The sequence below is a fragment of the Amblyraja radiata genome, chromosome 5 (genome assembly GCF_010909765.2).
Source record: "Amblyraja radiata isolate CabotCenter1 chromosome 5, sAmbRad1.1.pri, whole genome shotgun sequence".
NCBI lineage: Eukaryota > Metazoa > Chordata > Chondrichthyes > Rajiformes > Rajidae > Amblyraja > Amblyraja radiata.
Window position 1 is genome coordinate 91,156,255 of NC_045960.1, and position 24,665 is coordinate 91,180,919.

At 41.3% G+C, this 24,665-nt stretch overlaps 1 protein-coding gene across 2 annotated transcripts in view; it reads left to right on the plus strand.

Moving 5' to 3' along the window:
- The window catches only part of extl3 (exostosin like glycosyltransferase 3), a 60,055-nt gene extending 35,672 nt beyond the window's left edge, over positions 1-24,383 (plus strand). For both annotated transcript variants that reach the window (XM_033021732.1, XM_033021733.1), the window contains exons 2-6: positions 13,416-16,059; positions 20,999-21,126; positions 21,236-21,380; positions 22,582-22,710; positions 24,174-24,383. In XM_033021732.1, coding sequence (XP_032877623.1) covers positions 13,927-16,059; positions 20,999-21,126; positions 21,236-21,380; positions 22,582-22,710; positions 24,174-24,383 — 2,745 coding nt within the window. In that variant the 5' untranslated portion in view covers positions 13,416-13,926. The remainder of the gene's footprint in view (positions 1-13,415; positions 16,060-20,998; positions 21,127-21,235; positions 21,381-22,581; positions 22,711-24,173) is intronic.
- Positions 24,384-24,665: the final 282 nt, after the last annotated feature.

Below are 24,665 nucleotides of genomic sequence, written 5' to 3' on the forward strand. Positions count from 1 at the left end.
GGTAGAAAAAGAGGATAGAGTGATGGAACAGCAAAGCTCAGGCAGGTGAGAAAGGGAAAAGAAATAAGTGATTGAGAGTTGGTGGTTAGTGTTGATGTAAACAAGGAAAATAGTGAAAGGAAGAGTAGAACCAGGGTGAGAGGAATTGTAGATGAGAGAAAGCCACTGGAGAAAATCCGCAGAAAATAAAAATGCAAAGTGCTCTGGTGGTTCTCCGAAAGAGATTTCAATTCACTACCGATTTCCCCAGAGTTATTTCGAATGTATGTGAAATTCCCTCATCTATTTGATGATCAAAATGAGAATACATAAAGAATGTGACAAAGGGAAAATAAGTAGAACATCCACTTAGTAGAAATGACTCTCCATGTCGGCAACAAATGGGAGATTTTATATTCTGCTTTCGTGTGTTGATGTATTTACAAGGTAGGATGGTGTCACAAATCATTAGTATGATTGATAAATAAGGCATATCTCATGTTTGCCATAATCGGTTGGGACATTAAGTACAAGGATCAGGAAGTCGTGTTGCAACTGTATTGGTCTATGAGTAACCCACAATTGGAGTATTGTGTGCAGTTCTGGTTGCCTCATTACAGGAAGGATGTGGGAGCTTTGGAGAGGATGCTGTAGAGGTTTATCAAAACTCTGCCTTTATTAGAGGGTAATGGACAAATTTGGATTGTTTTCTCTGGATCATTGGAGGCTGATGGACGACCTGATAAAAGTGAATAAATTTATGAGAGAAATAGATAGGTGGTCAAAATGTTTTACCCAAGGTAAAAATGGCAAAGACTAGAGGGCATAACTTTAAGGTGAGAGGGACAAAGTTTAAAGGAGATGTGTAGGGCAAGTCCTATGGGACCTTGCTGGTGGTTAGAGAAGATACAACGGTCTTTGTTAAGGACCTTGCAAACTCCTCATACCTCTTTCAATAACCTGGGACAGATATCATCAGTCTCTTGGGATTTAATGCTCTTCAAGATCGCCACACCACCACCATACTGATCTCAAAATGCCTTAGGCTATTAGTATTCCCTACACTGATCTCACTGTCTTCCTTCTCCTTAGTGAATACAGATGCAAAGGACTCATTTCGTATCTCGCCTACGTCCTCTGACTCCGTATAAATTCTCTCCTTTATCCTTGAGTGATCTTACCTTCTTCCTGGTTACGCATTTTGTTTTTTAATGTTTGTATAAAAAGTCTTAGGATTTTCTTCAATCCTAAGATTGGTAGACAAAAAATGCTGGAGAAACTCAGCGCGTAAGGCAGCATCTATGGAGAGAAGGAATAGGTGATGTTTTGGGTCGAGACCCTTCTTCATGGCCCCTTTTGGGCCCCTTCCAATTGCTCGCATGAGTTCTTCCCTGTGTGCTTTTTATCTTTCTCAAAGATTTAATCTTTCTAAAGCTTACATAATCTTCCTCTTTCTTTTTTTGACCTCTTTTACAACCTCGTTGGCATCCAGGGTCCCCTTACCTTGCCATCCTTATCCTTCCTCTTTCTCAAATGCACCTGAACTCTGATCAGTGGCCTTCAAACAATCCGTACATGTCAGATTTGCCCAACAACTACTGTCAATTTACTCTCCTTGGCTCTTGCCTAATAATGATGTAAATATCTGCCATACTCCAATTTAATACCTTCCCCCAAGATCCAGACTTGGCTAAGATTCCTCGTCTCTGTCCTGCTCTTGTAGTTGAAGTTTCTGGTCAATGATTAGTCCCATGATATTGATACGAGGGAATAAAGGAATGGTAATTCCATTGAATGTCAAGCGGTGGTAGCTGGATTTTTTTCCTTTTTGGATATTGTGATTGTCTGCCACTTGCATGGCATGAATATTACCTGGAAACCGTCATTGCCTGCCACTTATGCAATGTGAACATTAGCATCATTTATAGGCTCAAATTTGAATATTGTCCAAATCTTGCTGTAAGGAAAAACAGGACTGTTTCATTATCTGATGCTGAAATTGGAACTGTGAGTTCCTCATTCTCACGAATGAAATGGACTAAATTCGTTCCTCATTCTCACGATTGAAATGGACTAAATTCGTTCCTCATTCTCACCAATGAAATGGACTAAATTCGTTATTTGCTTTGCTATAGGCTATCTCATACTCGTACACTTGTTTTTATATTCCCTGCAAATGGAAATGCTTTAGCAGCATAAACCTTTTTAGCCCCTTCCATTTTAAAGCACTCCATCATGTTTCCTTGGTCTTCCCTTTTGCAGAGTAAAGAATCTTATTTGGTATTAATCTTGTATGTTTTTATCAACTTTTCATGACATTGCATATTATTTGTGGATATGTGTTCAAAAAGCTGTTGCTTTTAAAATTAGACTTGTTCCTTCCAGCCTGTGCATTGTGTCCCTTTCCCAGGGGTTCTGCTTACAAGCTCTGCAATAATAAATGAGTCTTACTCAAAGTTTTGTATGATTGATCAGAAATACATTTTGATAGCATTCTGTTTCAAGGCTGCCTTACCAAACCAATGACTTTGTAGCACATTCTTCTCAAGCAGTATTCGTGCCAGCAAAAACATTGGCGCAACGAGTAGAGCTGCTGCCGCAAAGCTCCATCAATCCTGGTTGAGTCCTGACCTCTGCTGTGTGGAGTTTGCACGTTCTCCCTGTAACCGTGGAGGTGCTCACTTTCCTCCACATCCCAAAGATGTACTGGTCCTAGGGTTGGTTGTCCACTGCAAATTGCCCCCAGTGTATAGATGAGTAATAGAATCCAAAAGGAGTTGGTGGGAATGTGGGGTCAATAAAATGGGATTAATGTAGGATTACTGAAAATGGTTATTTTACGGTTGACGTGGGCTGAAGGGCCTGTTTCCATGCTATGTATCTTTCACTTTCTATTTTACAAGCTGGTGCTAAGCATTTATGTAATGGCAAAGCATTGATAAACTTTTTGGGTGGCTTTATTTGAAAGGATATATTTGGGGAGGTTATCTTGAGTAAAGATCTGGAAAACAGCTTTGAACAAAGTTATCATTAAATCACACACACACACACACAAAGCCAACTCCTTGAAATAACAGTTTCCTCTTATTCTTTCTCTATGTAGGCCAACATTTCATTTCTCTCCAAACATTTCCCATTTGAATGTTTGCTATTGTTTCCACCATTCTTTGGGACAATGCACCGCATTTTTTCTAGTTCTTGTTATCAGCCGTCTTGTTAGTGGAATGAGTATTTCTTGATTACCACATAATTTGGCCCTTAATCTCTGCGCAAATTGCAGGTTCTCAAATTTCTCCACATAACTGAAGACCTTCAATTGTGGCACCATTCTACTAAAGCAGAGACTAATGGAGAGACTGGCATCCATTGAGATAAAGAATGTATCAATATAATGCAGTTCTGTATCAATATCAATAGCTTTATATGGAGATTCAAGAGAAGGCATATATGCTGAAGCAAGGAATAAACTGCTGGAGAGACTCAGTGGGTCTGGCGGCATCTGGAGGCAAGGGATGGTTGACCTTTCAGGTCGAGACACTGCATCAGGTCAGAGTGTAAAGAGATGCCAGCCAGGCAGTATAATAGGTGAGGGGAAGGGGTGAGGCATGAACTGGCAAGCGATAGGTGGATCCAGATGAGGAGGTAAAGGGCGGATGGAGCAGGTGGTGATGATAAGGGTGGAGGTAGCGAAACAGGCTGGGAATTGATTTGTAGACAACAAACTGCTGCATTAATAGAATCTAGATACATAGAAACATAGAAAATGGGTGCAGGAGGAGGCCATTCGGCCCTTTGAGCCAGCACCGCCATCCATTGTGATCATGGCTGATCATCCCCTATCAATAACCCATGCCTGCCTTCTCCCCATATCCCTTGACTCCACTAGCCCCTAGAGCTCTATCTAATTCTAAACCAATCTGATGAGAAAAGATGATGAATAGAACCAGATAAAGGAGAGATAGGCAGGTGAGAACATATAAAGATATACAAGGACATATTTAGCACCTCACCTACATTCTCCAACTCAAAACAACGATACCCTCCTTTATCTTTGAGCGGTCGGTCTACATTCTCCCTGGTCACCCTCTTTTTAAACATGTGTATAAAAACCTTTACGGATTTTCCTTAATCGAACTTGCCAATTACATCTCATGGCCCCTTTCTCCGAACTCAATCCTTACAAGGGAATAAATGGCTGTTTTAATTAGAAATGAGAAGTAAACAATTATTTTATGCTTTGCAGTACTATTTGACCACATGATAGTTGAGAGTATAACTACATGGTGAAGTAATTTCCACTCTCTGTCTTTTAATGTCTTTAGAAACCAGCTCTGGGATGTGACCATAAAAGAGCAAATGTATCTCCTGGAACTCCCATGTTCATTCATTGCATCCTCGTTAATCATTGTCAGAGATTCTTTCTTGATTTGCGTCTCATTTGTTGAAAGCAAAAGTGTATAATCATGCCAGTAGTTGTGACATTTTAATTTCCACTTTCATGTTTTTTTCCTCCCTACCATTTTTCCTCCCGTTGATTTTTCCATCACATCTTTTTGATTCCCAGGCAGAATCAATGTAAAAACGGCAGGCCCAAGCACTGCAGGCTGCCAGACCATGGGTAGCACATTTTATCTTTATGTCTGAAGGTTATTTAAAGTTCTGAAAGGATTCAATAGGTGATGTGTGGAGATTTCTATTAGCAGGTGAGTCTAGAACTAGAGGCAGTAAATATGTGCGATAAAAGAACTTAACTCTAACAAAGAACACTGGGGGAAGCACAATATAATTCGGGGTGCAGGATAATGCGCAATATTCTTTTAAAATATTTTTAATACCTATTTATTATTTTTTTTACTGATCTTGTGTATATGTGAGTCAATGGCTGTTGTGTTTTGTTCTTTTTAAATCTTTTATCCTGTGCCTCCTATGTACACACCGAAGGAGATGCAATGGAATTTCATTGTACAGTTGTTGTGCAATGACAATAAACAAATTCTAATTCCAATTAGTGACTGATAACGTCAGCAAGATATTAGAAAGTGGAAATTGGTGTCAGAGGAAGTGGCTGTGCTGAATAGCGCAGACATATTAAAGAGGAAGCCAGATAAATACTTGAGCAAGAAGCAAATACCAAATTTATGTTGAATTATAAAGACCAAGGATCCAAGACATAACTTTTAGATTTTCAACTATCTGTGATTCCCATCTGCCTATGCTTTGTATTTAACCTCATAAATACCATCTTTTGCACCTCCTTGCCTTGACCATGTGCCTGACCATGTTTTCTAATTACCGGTAACTATCTCCACTGATCTTCTCTAGGACACTCTTGTTCTGAGCAATAATTCTCTCTCCAATTCCATGTGTACTTCCACTACATGAATCCACAATTTCACAGATCGATCATGGTATATTTTCTCATGCGTCCTGCAGACATGTATTGTGTATTGTCGGGTACGGCAATTTGGGAATGTCCATGTTTGATTAAGAGGAATGGGAAAATTCTAAATCTGGCTACAAATGCCAACATAAGCAATCTGTCACAAATGGCCTGTTTCTGTCCTTCAGATTCTACACCATACATGGTGCTTTTAAAACAGTAGCTGATTACTGTCAAGCAAGACAGAACGGCTGACTTTAAACATAGTTCCTGATCTCTCTTCACTGTGAGCTGACCACATTGAGACCAGACCACCATGCAGACTGGGTACCAAACATTGTGGTATTCATGGTCTGTGCTATGTGTTTACATAGGGTGTGTTTCCAAACAAGCGTTGCCTCTTTCCCATTGCCATGGTTTGTATGAGACTATGTGAGTGTCTGGCACTCTCAGCAGGGAGCACTCTTGATGAGTCAAATTCTCTTATGTTACTAAAGCTCGACCTTTTAGTAGATTGCTCCAAGAATGTTGCGATGGTGATGCATGGTTGGAGGTTCTTCTGGTCTGCCTTGACATGTCCATGTAGAAGTTACAACCATTATATCCCTGCAAAAGTAGTGTGGGGGTGGGGGAAGTTCTCATTGATGTCTTAGCCAATACCCAGCCAACATTGTTGAATGAATTTTTTTGCTTTGTTAAAACTTTATGATTTTGAGAAACAAAAGTGACCAGTTAATTCATTGCAAAGGAAGTCGGAGTCATACAGCATGGAAACAGGCCCTTTGGCTCAACTCACCCATGTCGACCAAGATGCTCCATCTGATCTAGTGCCACTTGTCAGCATTTCACCCATATCCCTCCAAACCTTTCCTATCCATGTATCTGTCCAACTGTCTTTTAAATATTGGTCTAGTACATCTCAACTAGCTCCTGGCAGCTCGTTCTGTGTATTGAGTCAGAAATGGACATATTGATGGTTATCACCTTGATGATATGCACCACTAGACCACATTGGGAAATATCGGCAGCTGTTCAATAACTGAGGATTAGAAAAACGACTCTTGGGTTTGAAAACGGGTAGGTTGCAGCAGGAATAGAGGGAGAGGTGGGGAGGGGGGAGAGAGAGGTGGAAGAAGTTACATTTGAACATTGAGTTGAATGATTGTTGCAAAGCTGGTGGAGTAGAGTGTGAATAACCTCCAACCACCATGTTTTTCATGTATTTGGAGACATTTCTTTGCTTCAGTGACTCCACTACTTTTGTGATTCAGTCCTTACCAGTTTTTGACAGAACGATCAGAAAAATGGAGTGAGGGGAACTAGCAGCGTCTGGAGCTGTTAGTTTAAAATTAGATGTGATGTGCTTGAAATTAAGCAGCTGCTCAGTGCAGATGGTCTATGCTAGAACATGGAATGTGTGGAACTCGCAGGATTGGTGTATCTACAGGGACAGATTTTCAACAAGCAGAACAGAAGAAGACACGGATGGAATTATTCCGAGAATATGAGATTTATACCAGTAGACTGCACCACTGCTTTTTTTTTTCTCCTTTTAAAAAAAAAAAAAAAAAGTCTTCTGTCCTCTAGTTTGAGGTTACACTGAAGATGAGGTCGCCACTACTGCTTTACCTCTCGTGTCCATATTTCACTTTTAAATGACTGTCAATTTATAAGAATAAGCTCCAGAGGGAAGAGTTTGTAGCCGTTTGTATTGATCGTTCTCAAATTTAAATTAATTTAAAAATCATGCTGGGACACGGCATATGAGTAATTTGAACGTAACTTGATTAAACTTGATCATTGCTTCTTTGCGTGGAATGTGAGACAACAGAAATGGGGAAATTCAACCCAACAAGCCTATGCAAGTGTTCATTTATTCTCCATGGTGCCTCATAAGCACCAATTTCCAGCATTTCTTTGGAGAATGTTGAGTCATTGGTCAGGGATGCCAACGTCGCGCATTTCAACCAATTCTCATGCCCTCACGCTGATGACAGAATTCTCACGCTGCCTGCAGTCCTTGCACAGCAAAGATCCTACAGTGGAGATATACGATCTTTGCTGCACAGTTTGTCTCTGCGCCACATGACGGCGATCTGTGCGGTCTGGGGAAGCGCGTCGGTTCCGGGCAGCGGGTGTCAGCGCCTCTGTATGATCTTGATCTGCATGAACAAGTTGGGATGAAGGGCCTGTTTCCATGCTGTAAGACTATGACACATTGTAGAAAGGGTGCAATTGCTCTGGAGAGGATCCAGGGGCGATTTATGAACATATTGGCAGGGCTGGAATTTTTTTTCACTTTGAAGTAAGATTTGATAACTGGGATTGTATTCTCTGCAGCAACGGAGGTGAAGGAAAAATTTAGTTGAGGTGAATAATATCAGGACCTGTTTTGCTTAACAAATAGTGTAGGAAGGAACTGCAGACGCTGGTTTAAACTGCAGATAGACACTAAAAACTAGAAAAACTCAGCAGGACAGGCAGCATCTTTGGAGAGAAAGAATGTGTGATGTTTCGGGTCGAGACCTTCAGACTGAAGAGGTTGAAAACCAGCCATAAAATATAATGACTGGGGATGTGTGTTATCCAACTAAGGGCAGAAATCAGAATCAAGTGTTCATCTTTATTGACGTGGTACCATGATAAATATATTACAGAAAAAATAATTTAATGGGGTGGCACGGTGGCGCAGCGGTAGAGTTGTTGCCTTACTACCACATGGGTTTTCTCTGGATATTCCGGTGTCTCCCATATCCAAAAGAAGTGTGGGTTAATTGGCTTCTATAAATTGTCCCTTGCATGATGAATGGAACTGGTGTATGATAGATTGCTGGTCGGTGGGGACTTGGTGGGCTGTTTCCATATGTTTTACATATATATCTTAATTCATTGAACCATATATGATTGAATATGTGGCATTATTTTTGTCTTGTTTCGATATTCAAAGGGTAAGGTTGATTGATTTATTTGTGTAGAACAGTGATGGAAGTCCGATTCTTGCCTTCTTTCTCTGTGTTTTTCTGTATATATTTATATATATATATATATATATATATATGTATATATATATATATATATATATATATTTATATATATATATATATATGCATAATAGCATGAATATAATTTGATTTCCATACATGAATATAGTCATTCATGTGCTGCACCTGTTGATCAGAGCCTGGCTCTATTGTGGAATGTAATTTAGCCTAACCTTATTCATACCTAATCCAATTTAAAGCATAAATGTTGCATTCAAGTGTAAGTTAAAAGACTCGCTACTTATGCACTAGATTGCACAATTTCAAACTGAGAAATGCAAGAGCTCCCTACTGTGGGAGGGGGGCCTCAACTACCTTCTGCGGGAGAGAATTCCAGAGATTCACCACTCTCCGTGTGAAAAAAGTTTTCCTCATCTCGGTCCTAAAAGATTTCCCCCTTATCCTTAAACTGTGACCCCTTGTTCTGGACTTCCCCAACATCGGGAACAATCTTCCTGCATCTAGCCTGTCCAACCCTTAAGAATTTTGTAAGTTTCTATAAGATCCCCCCTCAATTTTCTAAATTCTAGCGAGTACAAACCGAGTCTATCCAGTCTTTCTTCATATGAAAGTCCTGACATCCCAGGAATCAGTCTGGTGAACCTTCTCTGTACTCCCTCTATGGCAAGAATGTCTTTCCTCAGATTAGGAGACCAAAACTGTACGCAATACTCCAGGTGTGGTCTCACCAAGACCCTGTACAACTGCAGTAGAACCTCCCTGCTCCTATACTCAAATCCTTTTGCTATGAATGCCAACATACCATTCGCCGCCTTCACTGCCTGCTGCACCTGCATGCCTACTTTTAATGACTGGTGTACCATGACACCCAGGTCTCGTTGCATCTCCCCCTTTCCTAATCGGCCACCATTCAGATAATAATCTACTTTCCTGTTTTTGCCACCAAAGTGGATAACCTCACATTTATCCACATTATACTGCATCTGCCATGCATTTGCCCACTCACCCAGCCTATCCAAGTCACCTTGCAGCCTCCTAGCATCCTCCTCACAGCTAACACTGCCCCCCAGCTTTGTGTCATCCGCAAACTTGGAGATGTTGCATTCAATTCCCTCGTCCAAATCATTAATATATATCGTAAATAGCTGGGGTCCCAGAACTGAGCCTTGCGGTACCCCACTAGTCACTGCCTGCCATTGTGAAAAGGACCCGTTTACTCCTACTCTTTGCTTCCTGTCTGCCAGCCAGTTCTCTATCCACATCAATACTGAACCCCCAATACCGTGTGCTTTAAGTTTGTATACTAATCTCTTATGTGGGACCTTGTCGAAAGCCTTCTGAAAGTCCAGATATAACACATCCACTGGTTCTCCTTTATCCACTCTACTAGTTACATCCTCGAAAAATTCTATAAGATTCGTCAGACATGATTTACCCTTCATAAATCCATGCTGACTTTGTACAATGATTTCACCACTTTCCAAATGTGCTGCTATCCCATCTTTAATAACTGATTCTAGCAGTTTCCCCACTACCGACGTTAGAATAACTGGTCTGTAATTCCCCGTTTTCTCTCTCCCTCCCTTTTTAAAAAGTGGTGTTACATTAGCTACCCTCCAATCCTCAGGAACTACTCCAGAATCTAAGGAGTTTTGAAAAATTATCACTAATGCATCCACTATTTCTGGGGCTACTTCCTTAAGTATCTTATAGAAACTTACAAAATTCTTAAGGGGTTGGACAGGCTAGATGCAGGAAGATTATTCCCGATGTTGGGGAAGTCCAGAACTAGGGGTCACAGTTTAAGGATAAGAGGGAAGTCTTTTAGGACCGAGTTGAGGAAAACATTTTTCACACAGAGTGGTGAATCTCTGGAATTCTCTGCCACAGAAGGTAGTTGAGGCCAGTTCATTGGCTATATTTAAGAGGGAGTTAGATGTGGCCCTTGTGGCTAAAGGGATCAGGGGGTATGGAGAGAAGGCAGGGATGGGATACTGAGTTGGATGATCAGCCATGATCATATCGAATGGCGGTGCAGGCTCGAAGGGCCGAACGGCCTACTCCTGCACCTATTTTCTATGTTTCCATGTAAGCCAGGAGTGCATTAGAATAATCAAGTCGTGGCAATAATGATGAGTAACAGGTGAATTGAGGTGGGATCAAGTGATACAAGAGGTGCCAGTAGGTATTTTGACAATGAAGCAGCTATGTGGTTGGAACTTTGGCTCAGGGTAAAAATAGAATTCCAATTTGCAAGCAAGAAACATACCATCCTTTGCTAAACAGATCTTTTAGGATTTCTCCTGTTTTATAATTTGCTACTGACTGCATATTGTACGAATAGACCTTGAGTGATTGTAATAAACTCATAAAATGGGAACATAATGTAGATCAGACAGCACATCTAAAAGTGACAGTATTGTATTTTGATAATGTATTAGGAAAGTTGTCTGCAATCAATTGTAATCTATTTGAATTGTGGAGAGGACATTAAGGGCCAAATTATATGCAGCTTTATTTGCTTTCTGTTTAGTGGTAGCACTCTGGGTTAGAAAATTATGAGTTCAAGTGCCACTGAGGTAACTTGAACACAAAAATCTAGGATGAATCTGTAGGTACTGTGGGGATGCTGCAATGTCTTAAATAATTTGGAGGATATGATACATCAGAGCCTCATCACCTACACAGATGAATGTATAGAATTCCATGGCACTAAATGTAAGACTCTTATGTGGACTAGTTTTCAATCTCTAACATCATTCCTTTTAGATAATCTGATAATGATCACATTAGTGCTTGCAGGGCATGCTGTGTGTAATTTGGCCACTACATTTCATACATTGCAACAGTGACTGCACTTGAAAAACAAATTGCAGCTTATTGACTATAAATAGCTTGATTCTAAGATTGTGGATGGCGCTGTGTGGAAGAAATTAATTTAGAGGGAAATTTAAAGGAAAATGAAAAGCGGAGACTTCCCAGGTTTGCTTGAAGATACTTTATTGCATGATATCATGAAGATGGCAGCAGTTAACTGCTCACCAGTTCTCTAACTTCACAGCAGAATTAGTCGACAGTTATACTGTCCAGTAACCAACTTTTGTTTTTTGTTAGATACAACTATACGAAAATCTGCTACATGGGTACCAATTATTTCATTAGTCATATCATACTTTTTGCTTATGTCAATCTTATTCAACAACAAATGGTTAATACAAGCCAAACACAATATAAGGGCATCTTGACATTATTCTATCACCTTTTAGGCGGCCTGCGCCACCATCCCCTCTCCGAGCCAATCATAACCCCCTATGTACTGCAACGTATCTACGCCACTAGCGGTAGGGGGCACGGGTGGTCTACCATAACACACTACTGAGAGAAACAAGCTTCCTTATCTCCGTCTACTATTTCATGTTTACATTTACCATCCACCCTTCACCACATTCCTAGACAAGAGGTATTACGTCTAATCTTACATTGCTGATTCCCATGAACCTCTTCTACACCTGGTGAACGAGAGATGCCACTTGTCACCTCCAAACACCCTTTCGTTACCTTGTTCAATTCCAATCAAAATGAAGTAGGAAAGGATATTAATATTTTCTTCCACACTGTAAATATATTTGTTTCTTATACATCTATTATATTCAGCTGTACTAAATATGTAATGGTTTTTTATTGTCATATATACTGAGACACAGCAAAAAGTTTTTGTTTGCATGTTATCCAGTCAAATAAAAAAACATTACACATGAGTACAATCAAGCCATGTACAAGTACAACGGGTATGGCAAGGAATAATACCAGTAATGCAGAATATAGTGTTACAGAATTATAGTTTTACAGTTACAGAGAAGTGCAAGGTCTGCAATGAAATAGGTTGAAACATTGGAACTACTTATTGGAATACAAGTCAGTATTCTGATAACAGCGGGAAAGAAGTTTTTCTTGAATCTGACAGTCTGTGCTTTGAAGCTATTGTATTTTCTGCCCGACGGAAGAGACAAGAAGAGGGAATGATTGGGGAGATGGTGATGAGGCTGGTCTGTGCGATGGACTGGGCTACATCCACAACTCTGTAATTTATTGACTTCTTGGGCAGAGCTGTTACCAAACCAAGCTGTGATACACCCTGACGGTATGCTTTCTACGGTGTAAATGACACGCTGAACTTCCTTAGTCTTCTGAGGTGCATTGGTGTGGTATTTTGGCTGCAGCTTCAACATGATTGATCTAGGTCAAATTGCTGTTCATTAGTGAAATCAATTGTGCAAAGTCAGGCTTTAACAATCAAATCCCGACAATTATCTATAAGATATTGAGGGCTGTCCTTCTGGGTGCGTGAATTCTCAATAATAGATTTATTTTCTGTCCATGTCACGCAGCAAAAGTAAAAGCAATGGGTGCAGAGGCTTTGTCACTGGATTGAACTCATTTTATGATCCATCCTAATACAGATATGCCACATAGTATACCATGACTGGAGCCTCGTTTTGATTTGCATTAATATAGGTTTTAGACCATGATAGGCTGTATTGACTACCTGATTGATATTAAAGAGGTCCAATTGGACATCTGTGATTTAATTTTTAATGTGCCTGTGCAACCTCTAATCCTGATAGTTATTGGAGTTCTTGAGAACATTTCTCAAATTACTGGAGTACATTTTATCAAATTCTTCATTTCATGAGTGACAAAACATACCTACCTCGCTAGCTTTCCTTGATTAAACGACATACTGAAAAGGGCAAGGGTTTCCTTTGTATTTTTACATGGGATGAGGTTCATGTTTTAGAAATTTTGAGTGAAGCATGGTGAGAGTTCTCTACAGTCAGTGGGATTATGTTCGTGCAGAAATCCTGGGAGCATCGTAGGACTGGAACAGGTTTGAGATACAAGGAACAGTGAACAATTTGAACCACAGTATGAGAATAAAATTTAATTAACTCTCAGCTTCATTGATTTATTTGTTTAAAGAAATGATTGATTCCAGTGATGTATAATTGCTTGATTTGTTTGAAGCCTCTAACCTGAAATCTCTCCTATTGCAGATGGTGATGCTACCACCAGAAGCCAAAGTGATATGAAGTGAGGTGGGGGGAAAAGGACAAGATTATCTATTGCTTTCTACTGTGGCCGTGAATGGTGATTATCTGTTGGACTGCTAATTCAAGATGCTGAGAGTCACTGATGGGGACAACCAACTTGACAGGAATCCGTCAAGGTCCTTGGAGACCCTTCATCATCACCAGCAGTGGCACCTCCAGTGGAAACAAAGTTGAAAGTGAAAATTCAATGATATTAATTGGTTTGGTAGTCTTCAGAGAGGAAAAAAACATTTTGAGAAAGGACGAAGAAAGAAAATGAAATTTCCATTTTATTGGTAAATTGCAAATAGCTCAAGAAAATATTGAAGGGAAGTATGCGATGGCCCTTTGGACAATGAGTGCAATGTTTCCCTATCATGGCTTCTGATCAAACGTGATTGAGAGAGGGTTTCATCTCCCCTCTCCCTTTTTTAATTTAAAAACATTTTCCCCCTACCTCTTGCCAGTTTATAACATGCTACGGAACGGAGGTGTTGGGAATGTTGGGCAACCGTGCATGCTACGATGGTCCAATCGCATCCGGTTAACCTGGCTCAGCTTCACCCTGTTCATCATACTGGTCTTCTTCCCTCTGATTGCCCATTACTACCTGACCACCATCGACAACCTTGATGACTCTGGCCCGCGCATCTTTGAGCCGCGCTCCGGCAATGCCCTATGCGAGGTCAAACATGTACAGGACCTGTGCCGGATTCGGGAATCGGTCAGCGAGGAGCTGCTTCAGCTTGAGGCCAAACGGCAGGAGCTCAACAGTGAAATCGCCAAACTTAACCTGAAGATTGAGTTGTGCAAGAAAAGCATTGAGAATGCCAAGCAGGACCTGCTTCAGCTCAAGAATGTCATCAGCCAAACCGAGCACTCATACAAAGAGCTGGTGGCGCAGAACCAGCCCAAGCTCTCGTTGCCAATCCGCCTCTTGCCAGAGAAAGATGAGACCAACTTCCCATTGCCAAAGTCCCCCAATAGCTGTCGCTTGTATTCTTGTTTTGATTACTCTCGGTGCCCACTGACGTCTGGATTTCCAGTTTATATCTACCCACTGGATCTGTATCAATTCAGCAGTTTTATCGATCCATTAATTAAACAGGCATTCCAAGCGACTGCTCGGACTAACGTCTATGTTACAAACAATCCCCATGTTGCCTGTGTCTATGTTGTCTTGGTCGGGGAAGTACAAGATTCATCGGAACTGAAATCCATTGAAATTGAAAAGCAGTTGCACTCCCTCCCTTACTGGCGATCTGATGGACATAATCATCTTCTCATTAATCTATCCAGGAGGTCCCAGACTCAGAATCTGCTGTATAACATCAGCACAGGCAGGGCTATGGTTGCCCAGTCTACTTTCTATGATGTTCAGTATCGGCCTGGCTTTGATATCATCCCATCACCCCTTATCCATGCCATGTCCGAGCCCAACTTTTTGGAGATTCCGCCCCAAGTCCCCGTCAAAAGGAAGTATCTCTTCAGCTTCCAAGGAGAGAAGCTAGAATCGCTCATGTCCAGTTTACAGGAGGCTCGTTCATTTGAGGAGGAGATCGAGGGCAATGCTCCAGCAGATTATGATGATCGGATTATCGCCACCTTGAAAGCAGTTCAGGATAGTAAGTTGGATTTGGTCCTTGTGGAGTTCACCTGTAAGAACCAGCCTCGACTTGCTTTACCAACTGAGTGGGCGCTTTGTGGTGAGAGGGACGATAGGCTAGAGTTGTTGAAATTGTCCTCCTTTGTATTAATCATAACTCCGGGAAACGCCCACCTTGTTGCCTCTGCTGGTTGTTCTATGAGGCTTTTTGAAGCTTTGGAGGTTGGAGCCATTCCAGTAATCCTTGGGGAACACGTGCAGTTACCCTACCATGACATGATACACTGGAGTGAAGCGGCTCTGGTGGTGCCGAAACCACGCATTACTGAACTGCATTTCCTCTTGAGAAGCATCTCAGACAGCGATCTGCTTAACATGAGACGTCAGGGCCGCTTCCTGTGGGAGACTTATTTTTCCACTTCAGACAATGTACTGAGCACCATCCTGTCCACTGTGCGGACACGGATACAAATCCCTGCAGCTCCCATTGCAGAAGAGCCATCTAAAGAGATCCCTCATAAGACTGGAAAGGCTGCTGGTACTGATCCCAACATGGCCGACACAGGTGACCTGGACTTGGGGCCCGTCGAGACTGAGCCACCTTATGCCTCTCCTAAATACTTGCGGAACTTCACAGTCACGGTCCGGGACACTTACCGAGCCTGGAATGCTGCACCAGGACCTTTCCACCTCTTTCCGCACACGCCACTTGACCCCACCTTGCCCTCTGAGGCCAAGTTCCTGGGATCTGGAACCGGATTCCGACCGATAGGTGGCGGAGCTGGAGGTTCTGGGAAGGAGTTCCAGGCTGCTCTAGGCGGGAATGTTCCCAGGGAACAATTTACAGTCGTAATGTTGACCTACGAGCGTGAGGAAGTCCTGATGAACTCTTTAGAGAGGCTAAATGGTCTTCCTTACTTGAATAAAGTCATTGTCGTATGGAACTCTCCCAAGCCACCATCTGAGGACCTTGTGTGGCCTGAGATCGGAGTGCCTATTGTGGTAAGAATATGTTCCTTCCACTGGTTTCTTGTTTGTGATAGGAAACTATCTTCTAGATATGTGCTATATCGGTAATGTTTTATGCAGCTAGATTTTTTTTTTAAATTGATTTCTTAAAACCTTAATTTCAAATTTGAATTACCCGTACTTGTAGGATGTATGCAAAGAGGCCTGCATGTTTTAAAAGTTATTTATATTCCACTGTGTTGAAATCTGCAAAATGAATGATCTTTATCTTTTTATCAAACCTCCATATTTGATTGACTGTTTGACATATTATTGGCTTTAGTAAAGCCCCTTGGAACTATGATTGTAATTGAACATTTAATGGCAGATTGTAATTTTGACACACAATGTTTTCCTTTCTTTCCTCTCATGACCAAAAACTGTTTTCCTCCCACCTGGGATTCCAGACCCCAGGAAATGAATGGAACTTTGGATAGGATAGGGCCAATTGTGGGCAAATGGGACTGACTTGGGGGAGCATCCTTGTTGGCATGCACTGGTTAGGGCAAATTGTCTATTACCAGACTGTATGACTCTGTATACCTGACTAAAGTAGCTAAGTGTTTAATATGTAGCTAAATTTGATGTTAAGGCTACATACAAAATATAGATCCTCATGTCCAAATAGCACTGCGAACAACCACCAACAATTTGGCCAAATTATTAGGTTTTAATACCTAAGAGAGGAGAATGGTTGTGTTCCAGAATAATATTGGAAGTGAGAGCCCATTGAGCAGAAAGTGTGACCACTGTGGTGTTAGTGATTAAAATAGGTGATCTATTGAGGTGAATTGGAGGAATGCAGAGATCTTTGAGGCTTGTAGGATAGGAGGAAAAAGTAATCGGAACTGAAATGAGTAGAAGCGTTTTCATTTAGAGGATAATAAATAAATCTTTGCAATTCGCTACCTCAGTGAGCTTTGGCAGCTCAGTCATTGATTGTGTTCAATATAAATAAAGATCAATAAATGTCTAGATATTTCTAAAGGAATTGAGTGATGGAAACATAAGGCAGGAAAATTGTGTTTATGAAAGAATAACACCCATGATCATGTTGGAAAATGGGGACCAAATGTCCTGCTCTTATTTCTCAGTTCTCATTTATTGCCCTTGTACTGAGCTTTAATGGAATCTGATACAGTGCTGTGGGCCTGCCGTTGTGTATAAGCTAGACTGGGGAAGGATAGCAGATTTCTTCCCCTGAAGGGCATTGAATCATTAATGACATGGTCAAATTACTCAGACTAGCTGTATTTATTAAGCAGCTTTAAAATTCACAGCTGTCATGGTGGAGTTTAAACTATTATTTGTGGATTGTTAGCCTTCAGGATGATTAGCCTGGTAACTTAACCATCGCTTCAACACTGCCCTTGATTGTGAAATGCCTTGGAATGGCCTGAGGTTGTGAAAGTCATGATACAAATGCAAGCTTATATTTTTCTCCTCTAGCACAGTGAAGCACAAAATAACAGCCTTTTCACAAGTGCAGAAAATATCTAGGTTACCAAATGCTCAACTTAGTAGGACAAGTGCAAGTCATGTGTCCATAGCAACATGGGGAGACTGCTCAGCCCCACAAATGTTCAATATATACAACTAAATCTTTATTGATCTTAATGAATCACATGTACTTCCATTTACTGCATATCGTTCAATACCCTTTCTCCGCAAAAATATACTGAGTGTTCCTGATATTCCTCTTTGTTGCAGGAATCTCATTTGACTCCTGACTCTCGTGCGCATTCCAGAGCAGTGGTTGCCGGCAGAGTGCGCCAGGTCCTCAGAGTCCCAGAGAATTGTCAGGAGAGCCCCAGTCCTGAAAGCACCAGTGGGTGTTTTTTGGGGGTTTGGAGGCTGCATATTCCACCAAGCGTGAACAAGAGAGACTTTGATTCAGGTTGGAAACCACCGTGATAGACAAACAGGAAATGATTCGTTTGACCAAGATGGGTGTCGTTTCTTGTGGATGTTTGACATGAATTTGAGTTGTTGATGGTGCGGTGGATATATTAATTTTTATTCATTGCTCCAGATAATTATTCCCCAGATGCCTGCGATAATTATCCAGCAACAGCAGAAGGCAATTTTAAACTCTGTTAGTATTTTGGAATATGAATCCAGCAGCACCATCAATGACTAGAGTAAAATTAAAATCCATCTTGTCCGTTACATTTAGTTATTTTAGTTTAATTATTGTCACATGTGCAAAGATATGGCAAATTGCTTGTTCTGCATATTATCCAGTTAAATCGTACTCTCCCTGAATGCAGTAGATCCTCTTCTGGAACAGCACACAGATGGTCATTATGTTCCAGTGACATCTTGCAAGTCTCTGAAAAGTTCAATCTGAGCCCAAGGAGATATGCAATTTCTTATTGTCACAATTTTAGGCCTGGTGTCCTGGCGACTCTGATTCGATGAAGTAGGTGTGGGACTGACTTAGTGCATCGCCATTGACTCTTTCTTTGGTTACCTATGCAGCTGCCGTAGGCTGCGCTCAATCTACCCGTTCACGTAACTGCTGCAGGGTCTCCCACGGCTGCCTCCACCAACACCACCACCTGTGACAAGAACAAATGCACCGTTTGTTGCCTCCAGCAGCAGCCCCTCTTCTGAGATCGCCATGTAAAGCTTCCCAAGAGGAAACCCACTTTCCTGGGTGTGACGTACTTAGAGGCCATGGTGGTATATTTGAGAGGGAGTGGCCCTGAGGTTTCCCCTTAAGCAGATATTTCTATCATAGGTTCATGTGGTTGATTTGCCTAGACTTTTTGCCCAAGGCCCCCACCATTACAGAAACTAGACCATCGGATAGAAACATAGGAAATAGGTGCAGGAGTAGGCCATTCGGCCCTTCGAGCCTGCACCGCCATTCAATATGATCATGGCTGATCATCCAACTTGGTATCCTGTACCTGCCTTCTCTCCATAACCCCTGATCCCTTTAGCCACATGGGCCACATCTAACTTCCTCTTAAATATAGCCAATGAACTGGCCTCAACTACCTTCTGTGGCAGAGAATTCCAGAGATTCACCACTGAATACCTGGATACAATATGTTTGGGTTCTTTTCTGTACTACCCGTCTTCATATCTCATTGCAAACTTGGTCCACACACGTTAAAAAAAAAAATGCTTCAAGACATTCATAAGTCCTGATAACATCAAACATAACTTAAAGTGGTAATACATTTTCCATTAGCAGGTGTTGAATGCACAACAAAGGGCTATATTTTTAAGGATTGTGTCTGATTCCATCATCTTGTCTGGCAGCAATTTCCTGATTTAATCTACTCTTTGTAGTCGAGGAGGGAAAAAAATACTTGCCTTCCTTACGCCTTAAACCTATGCAGTCTTGTTTTGATACCCCTACCCTTCCCCTGAGAAAAAATTCTGACTATCTACACAATCTATGCCTCTTATAATTTTATATAGCTCTATCATGTTGCCCCTCGGCCTCCTTTGCTCAAGGGAAAACAATCCCAACATCCAATAACTCCCTATTTGTAAAGACCTCTGATTCAGGTCACATCCAGTGAATCTCCACTGAGTGCACTCTCTCTTCCTCAACCACACCCTTTCTGTAGTGGCGCAAGATAACCCAGTGCAGTCCAAGCAGTGTTTTGTAAAGATACACCACAATATTACGACTTTTATATTCTCTGCCCCAATCTATGAAGGCATATGTCTTCAGCATCCCATCAACGTTACCAATTTCAGGGAACTGGAGATTTTAACCCCATGATTCTGCTGTTCAAAAAATTTTATTCGCGCCCTACAATTTAATGTATATATCCTCTCTGTGTTTGCCTTCCCAATATACATTATATTGCATTTCTTTGGGTCAAGTTTAATCTCGCAATGCTCTGCCCAACTTTCCATCTGATCGATACCCTGCTGTACGCATAGACAAACATCCTCACTGTCTACCTCCCCACCAGTTTTTGTGTTATCCTCAAATTTGCGAATAATTGCTGCAACATTCACATCCAAGTCATTAATATGTATGACAAGCAATATGGGTCCCAGCGCCATTGCCTGTGGTAGACGACTAACATCCAATCCGAAGAGCATCTCTCCATTAACACCCTCTGCCTCCTATTACCAAAAGTTCAGTAATTTTGTGGTATCTCAAAAATATACTGAATATATACTGAAAATATTTATACCAAACTATATTTTTGAGATTCCACAAAAGTACAGAGCTTGAACTTTGGAGAGAGTCCAAAATAGGAAGCAAATCAACATGTCCTTTAATTATTTCTCCTGACTAAAAACTTTCTACAAACCAGCCACCCTCTTACAACACTAGAGTCAGTTATTAAAGATGGGATAGCAGCACATTTGGAAAGTGGTGAAATCATTGGACAAAGTCAGCATGGATTTATGAAAGGTAAATCGTGTCTGACGAATCTTATAGAATTTTTCGAGGAGGTAACTAGTAGAGTGGATAAGGGAGAACCAGTGGATGTGTTATATCTGGACTTTCAGAAGGCTTTTGACAAGGCCTTGTGGTCATGGAGAGAATGTGTAGCTTGCACTAAAGTAAGAATCAAACCCAGGTCACAGGTGGTATGAGGCAACAATAATAATTCTTACCCACTGTGCTGCAATGAGTTAATATAGAAGATTGGGAAATGATTTCCCCTTTTGACAACTACGTGATATGGCACTAGAAGTCCAAAAGCAGGAGAAAATCAAGAACAAGCAGATAGCAAAAATAAAGGAACGATGGACCGACTTATCACGTCACCTTGTTGGTTCAGATATTTCCCAGGAGGAGACTCGTGTGGTTTGAATTGTGTAATTAATTGCAATGCTTTGTACAATTCTCATGGATGCTGCTCTGATTTTGAAATGCAAATCATTGGATTGAGTATGAGAGTCGTTAAAAAACAAAACCTCCACTGAAGTGATTTATTCTCCTTTTTAGGTTGTTCACACTGATAAGAATAGTTTAAATAATCGTTTCCTACCTTGGGATACTATTGAAACTGAGGCAATTCTTTCTATTGATGACGACGCCCATCTTCGTCATGACGAGATCATGTTTGGCTTTCGGTGAGTGGAACACATCTTCATAATTGTCTGTTTGATGACCCTGTGGAGTGTTGTATCTGTCCTAAAGACTGGGGCACTAAACTTCCTTGTTTCCCCATGTCTTCCTCAGGGTTTGGCGAGAGGCAAGAGATCGAATCGTGGGTTTTCCTGGCAGGTATCATGCCTGGGATATGACCCACCAATCCTGGCTGTACAATTCCAACTACTCCTGTGAACTCTCCATGGTACTGACGGGTGCTGCCTTCTTTCACAAGGTACCTTCTCTTCTCCTCCTACAGTGTGATTCATGATCAGAAGAGGAAATTGGATGGGACATGGGGAAATTGCCAAAACCCTTTATATGGGACTTGTGAATTGATCAATTCACAAGCCCTGTCTTGACTGTTTACTTAATGGTGAACCTAGTTATTAATAGTTCTGCAACTTGTACTGTGCTTTAGGGATCAGTAGGTCCATTCGTGTTAATCATCTGTATCAAGGATTTGGATGAGAGTGTACAAGGCATAATTAATAAGTTTGCAGATGGCACTTAAAAAAAAAAAAAAAGTGGTATCAGGGACAGTGAAGATTGTTATCAAGAATTACATTGGGATCATGATCAGCTGGCAAGTGGGCATTTCATCATTTCCACAGCAGGTTCTATTTTTGATTTCTACTTTAGTCTAAACTACATTCTTCTCAGCTATTCCACCAGCTGGGACTGTTGAAGTATGAATCTAGAGGATGGATCCAGGAAAAATATTAAGGAGAAAATATTCGAGTAGTTTAGGGAGGGAATTGTAGAATTTAGTTCTGGCATTGCCTCAATAGAAGTTCAGCAGCTCCATTATCCTTTCACTACAGGATGGGCAGAGTTGGAATTAGCCTGTCAGAGTGAGGTCAGTCCGATTGGCATGGTGTCAAGGATGGTCTGTTCAGGTCACTTTTAAGAATAACTGTGGTATTTGATTGCATAAAGCAATACCAATTCTTTTTCTCCAGAGATGCTGTATGACCTGCTGAGTTACTCCAGCTTTTTGTGTCTTTGTTCAGAGTAAACCAAAATTTCTGTAGTTCCTTCCTACATACTATGTTAATACTTACCCGTAGTCAATTGTGCTGGACCACCTTTGCTAAATATAATTTACTGATTATATTATAGATTTGCATTTGAAGTTCTGCTTCATTAGTAATAATTTCTGTTCTGCTTCATTGGTAATCATTTCCATTGATATAGTCATTGTGGTTTAAGAATACATTTTCCAAAAAAAAAAATTAACAACGAGTCAAAGGAAAAGATAATGAAGCAGGAGAGCAAAACATATAACATATAACAATTAGCTTGGTCAAAGAGAGAGAGTCAGAGGTTAGGGAGGGAGCTTCATCTCGTATCACACCCATCCCTTCCTTCTTTCTCCACTTGACTTGCAGGGGAATCGCAGGCTGCCATCTGATAATTTTTCTCTTCTCTTCCAGTACTATGCGTACTTATACTCCTATGTCATGCCACAGGCCATCCGAGACATGGTGGACGAGTACATTAATTGCGAGGATATTGCCATGAACTTCCTCGTCTCCCATATTACCCGGAAGCCACCAATAAAGGTTGGTGTTATTGGGTTTGGAATAATTACCTGGTGTCCTGTGATTGTCAGTTCATGGGACCACCTCAATAAAATAATGGAATAATCGATATTTCAAACTATTTTGTGATGGACAAGATCAAGGATCAAGGAATAAAGAGTTCCTCCAGCAGTTTGTTTCTTCTCAAGAATCCTGGAGTAGGCATGTTAAAGAATAGTTTGGAGTGGAGGCATTTTGCATGTATTGGAAGTGTGGTCAGCTACTTTCCATTCCCATACAGACCGTTCTGTCCTGGGCCACCTCCATTGCCAGGGTTGGGCCACATACAAACTGGAGGAACATGTTCTGCTTGGGTGGCTTACAGCCCAACAGTATGAACATTGAATTCTCCAACTTTAGGTTACAACCCAACCCCACCTCAGCCAGTCTGAAGAAGGGTTTCGGCCCGAAACGTCGCCTATTTCCTTCGCTCCATAGATGCTGCTGCACCCGCTGAGTTTCCCCAGCAATTGTGTGTACCCACCTCAGCCTTTTTTTCTTTCCCCTCTCTTCTCTGTACCTATACTCCTATATCATGTCGCAGGCCACCAAATTAAAGTTCATTAATCGTGAGGATATTGACATTTCTTGATTAGTACAGGTGTCAGAGGTTATGGGGAGAAGGCAGGAGAATGGAGTTAGGAGGGAGAGACACATCAGCCATGATTGAATGGCGTAGTAGACTTGATGGGCCGAATGGCCTAATTCTACTCCAATTCCTTATGGCTTTATGAACTTCCTAGTCTCCCATATTACTAGGAAGGCACCACAAAGGTTAGTTTTACTGAGATTTAATTAATTAATTGGTGTTACGTGGCTGTTAGTTAATGAGACCACCTCAATAAAATAATTGAAATAGACTGAAACACATGTATTTCTTGTACTATCCTGCCCGTCCTTTTGCCCACCTCACCCTGTTCCCTTCCACCTATATCTCTTCCTTTGGTTTCATGTTTCACTCTTCTTCTCTCTTTAACTTGCAGCTGTTTTTTTTCATCTCTGGTCTTTATCCACCCAATTGCCAACCAAACTCCTCTCGCCTTATCCACCTATCACTTGACAGGCTTTGTCTCTTTTCCAGCTTTCTGAAGAAGGGTCCAAACCTGAAATATCATCTACCCGTGTCGTCCAGAGTTGTAGCCTGACCCACTGAGTTACTCCAGCATTTTTTCTGTAAATTCAGGCACTTAAATTAAGCATCACTGAAGTGAGTGAAGGAGCATTAATTTACAGTAATGACAGTATTGTGCGGGTTTTGTCATAATGTAGTTTCTGGTCACAAACCAGAGCACGTAATCCAAGCTGATATTTCTTGGTGCCACCGCTGGAGTTGGCTTTACAGAGACTTTAGAGGTTGTAGCAGTTTGTTTATGTTCCTCCCTTCCCACAACAACCCTTCCATTGAGAGTCCACATCTGTAATCTGTCCGTCTGCTCTCCTTCCAGGTCACATCACGTTGGACTTTCCGTTGCCCAGGTTGTCCCCAGGTGTTATCGCATGATGACTCCCACTTCCACGAGAGGCATAAGTGCATCAACTTCTTTGTGAAAGTATATGGGTACATGCCGCTGCTCTACACCCAATTCCGTGTGGACTCTGTATTGTTCAAAACACGCCTACCACATGACAAGACCAAGTGTTTTAAATTTATCTGAAGAACCCTGCCACATGAAGTGGGAAAGGGCATGAAACTTCTTTCCAGCCCATATGGTTCCATTTACACCAATGTAAACCTGAGGGTAAAGGAGTGGGAAAAGTTCACTCAATTCGTGTTCACCCTCAACCTAATCTCATGGCTAGTTACGACTGGCTAGTTTTATATTTAAAATTAAAGACTTGGTATGTATAGTCTAATGAAATGACATGCAAAGATTCACCGTGTGGAAATTATGGTGCATGAACTTGCCCCTATTCATGGAGAGGCCATATTTGGTTTG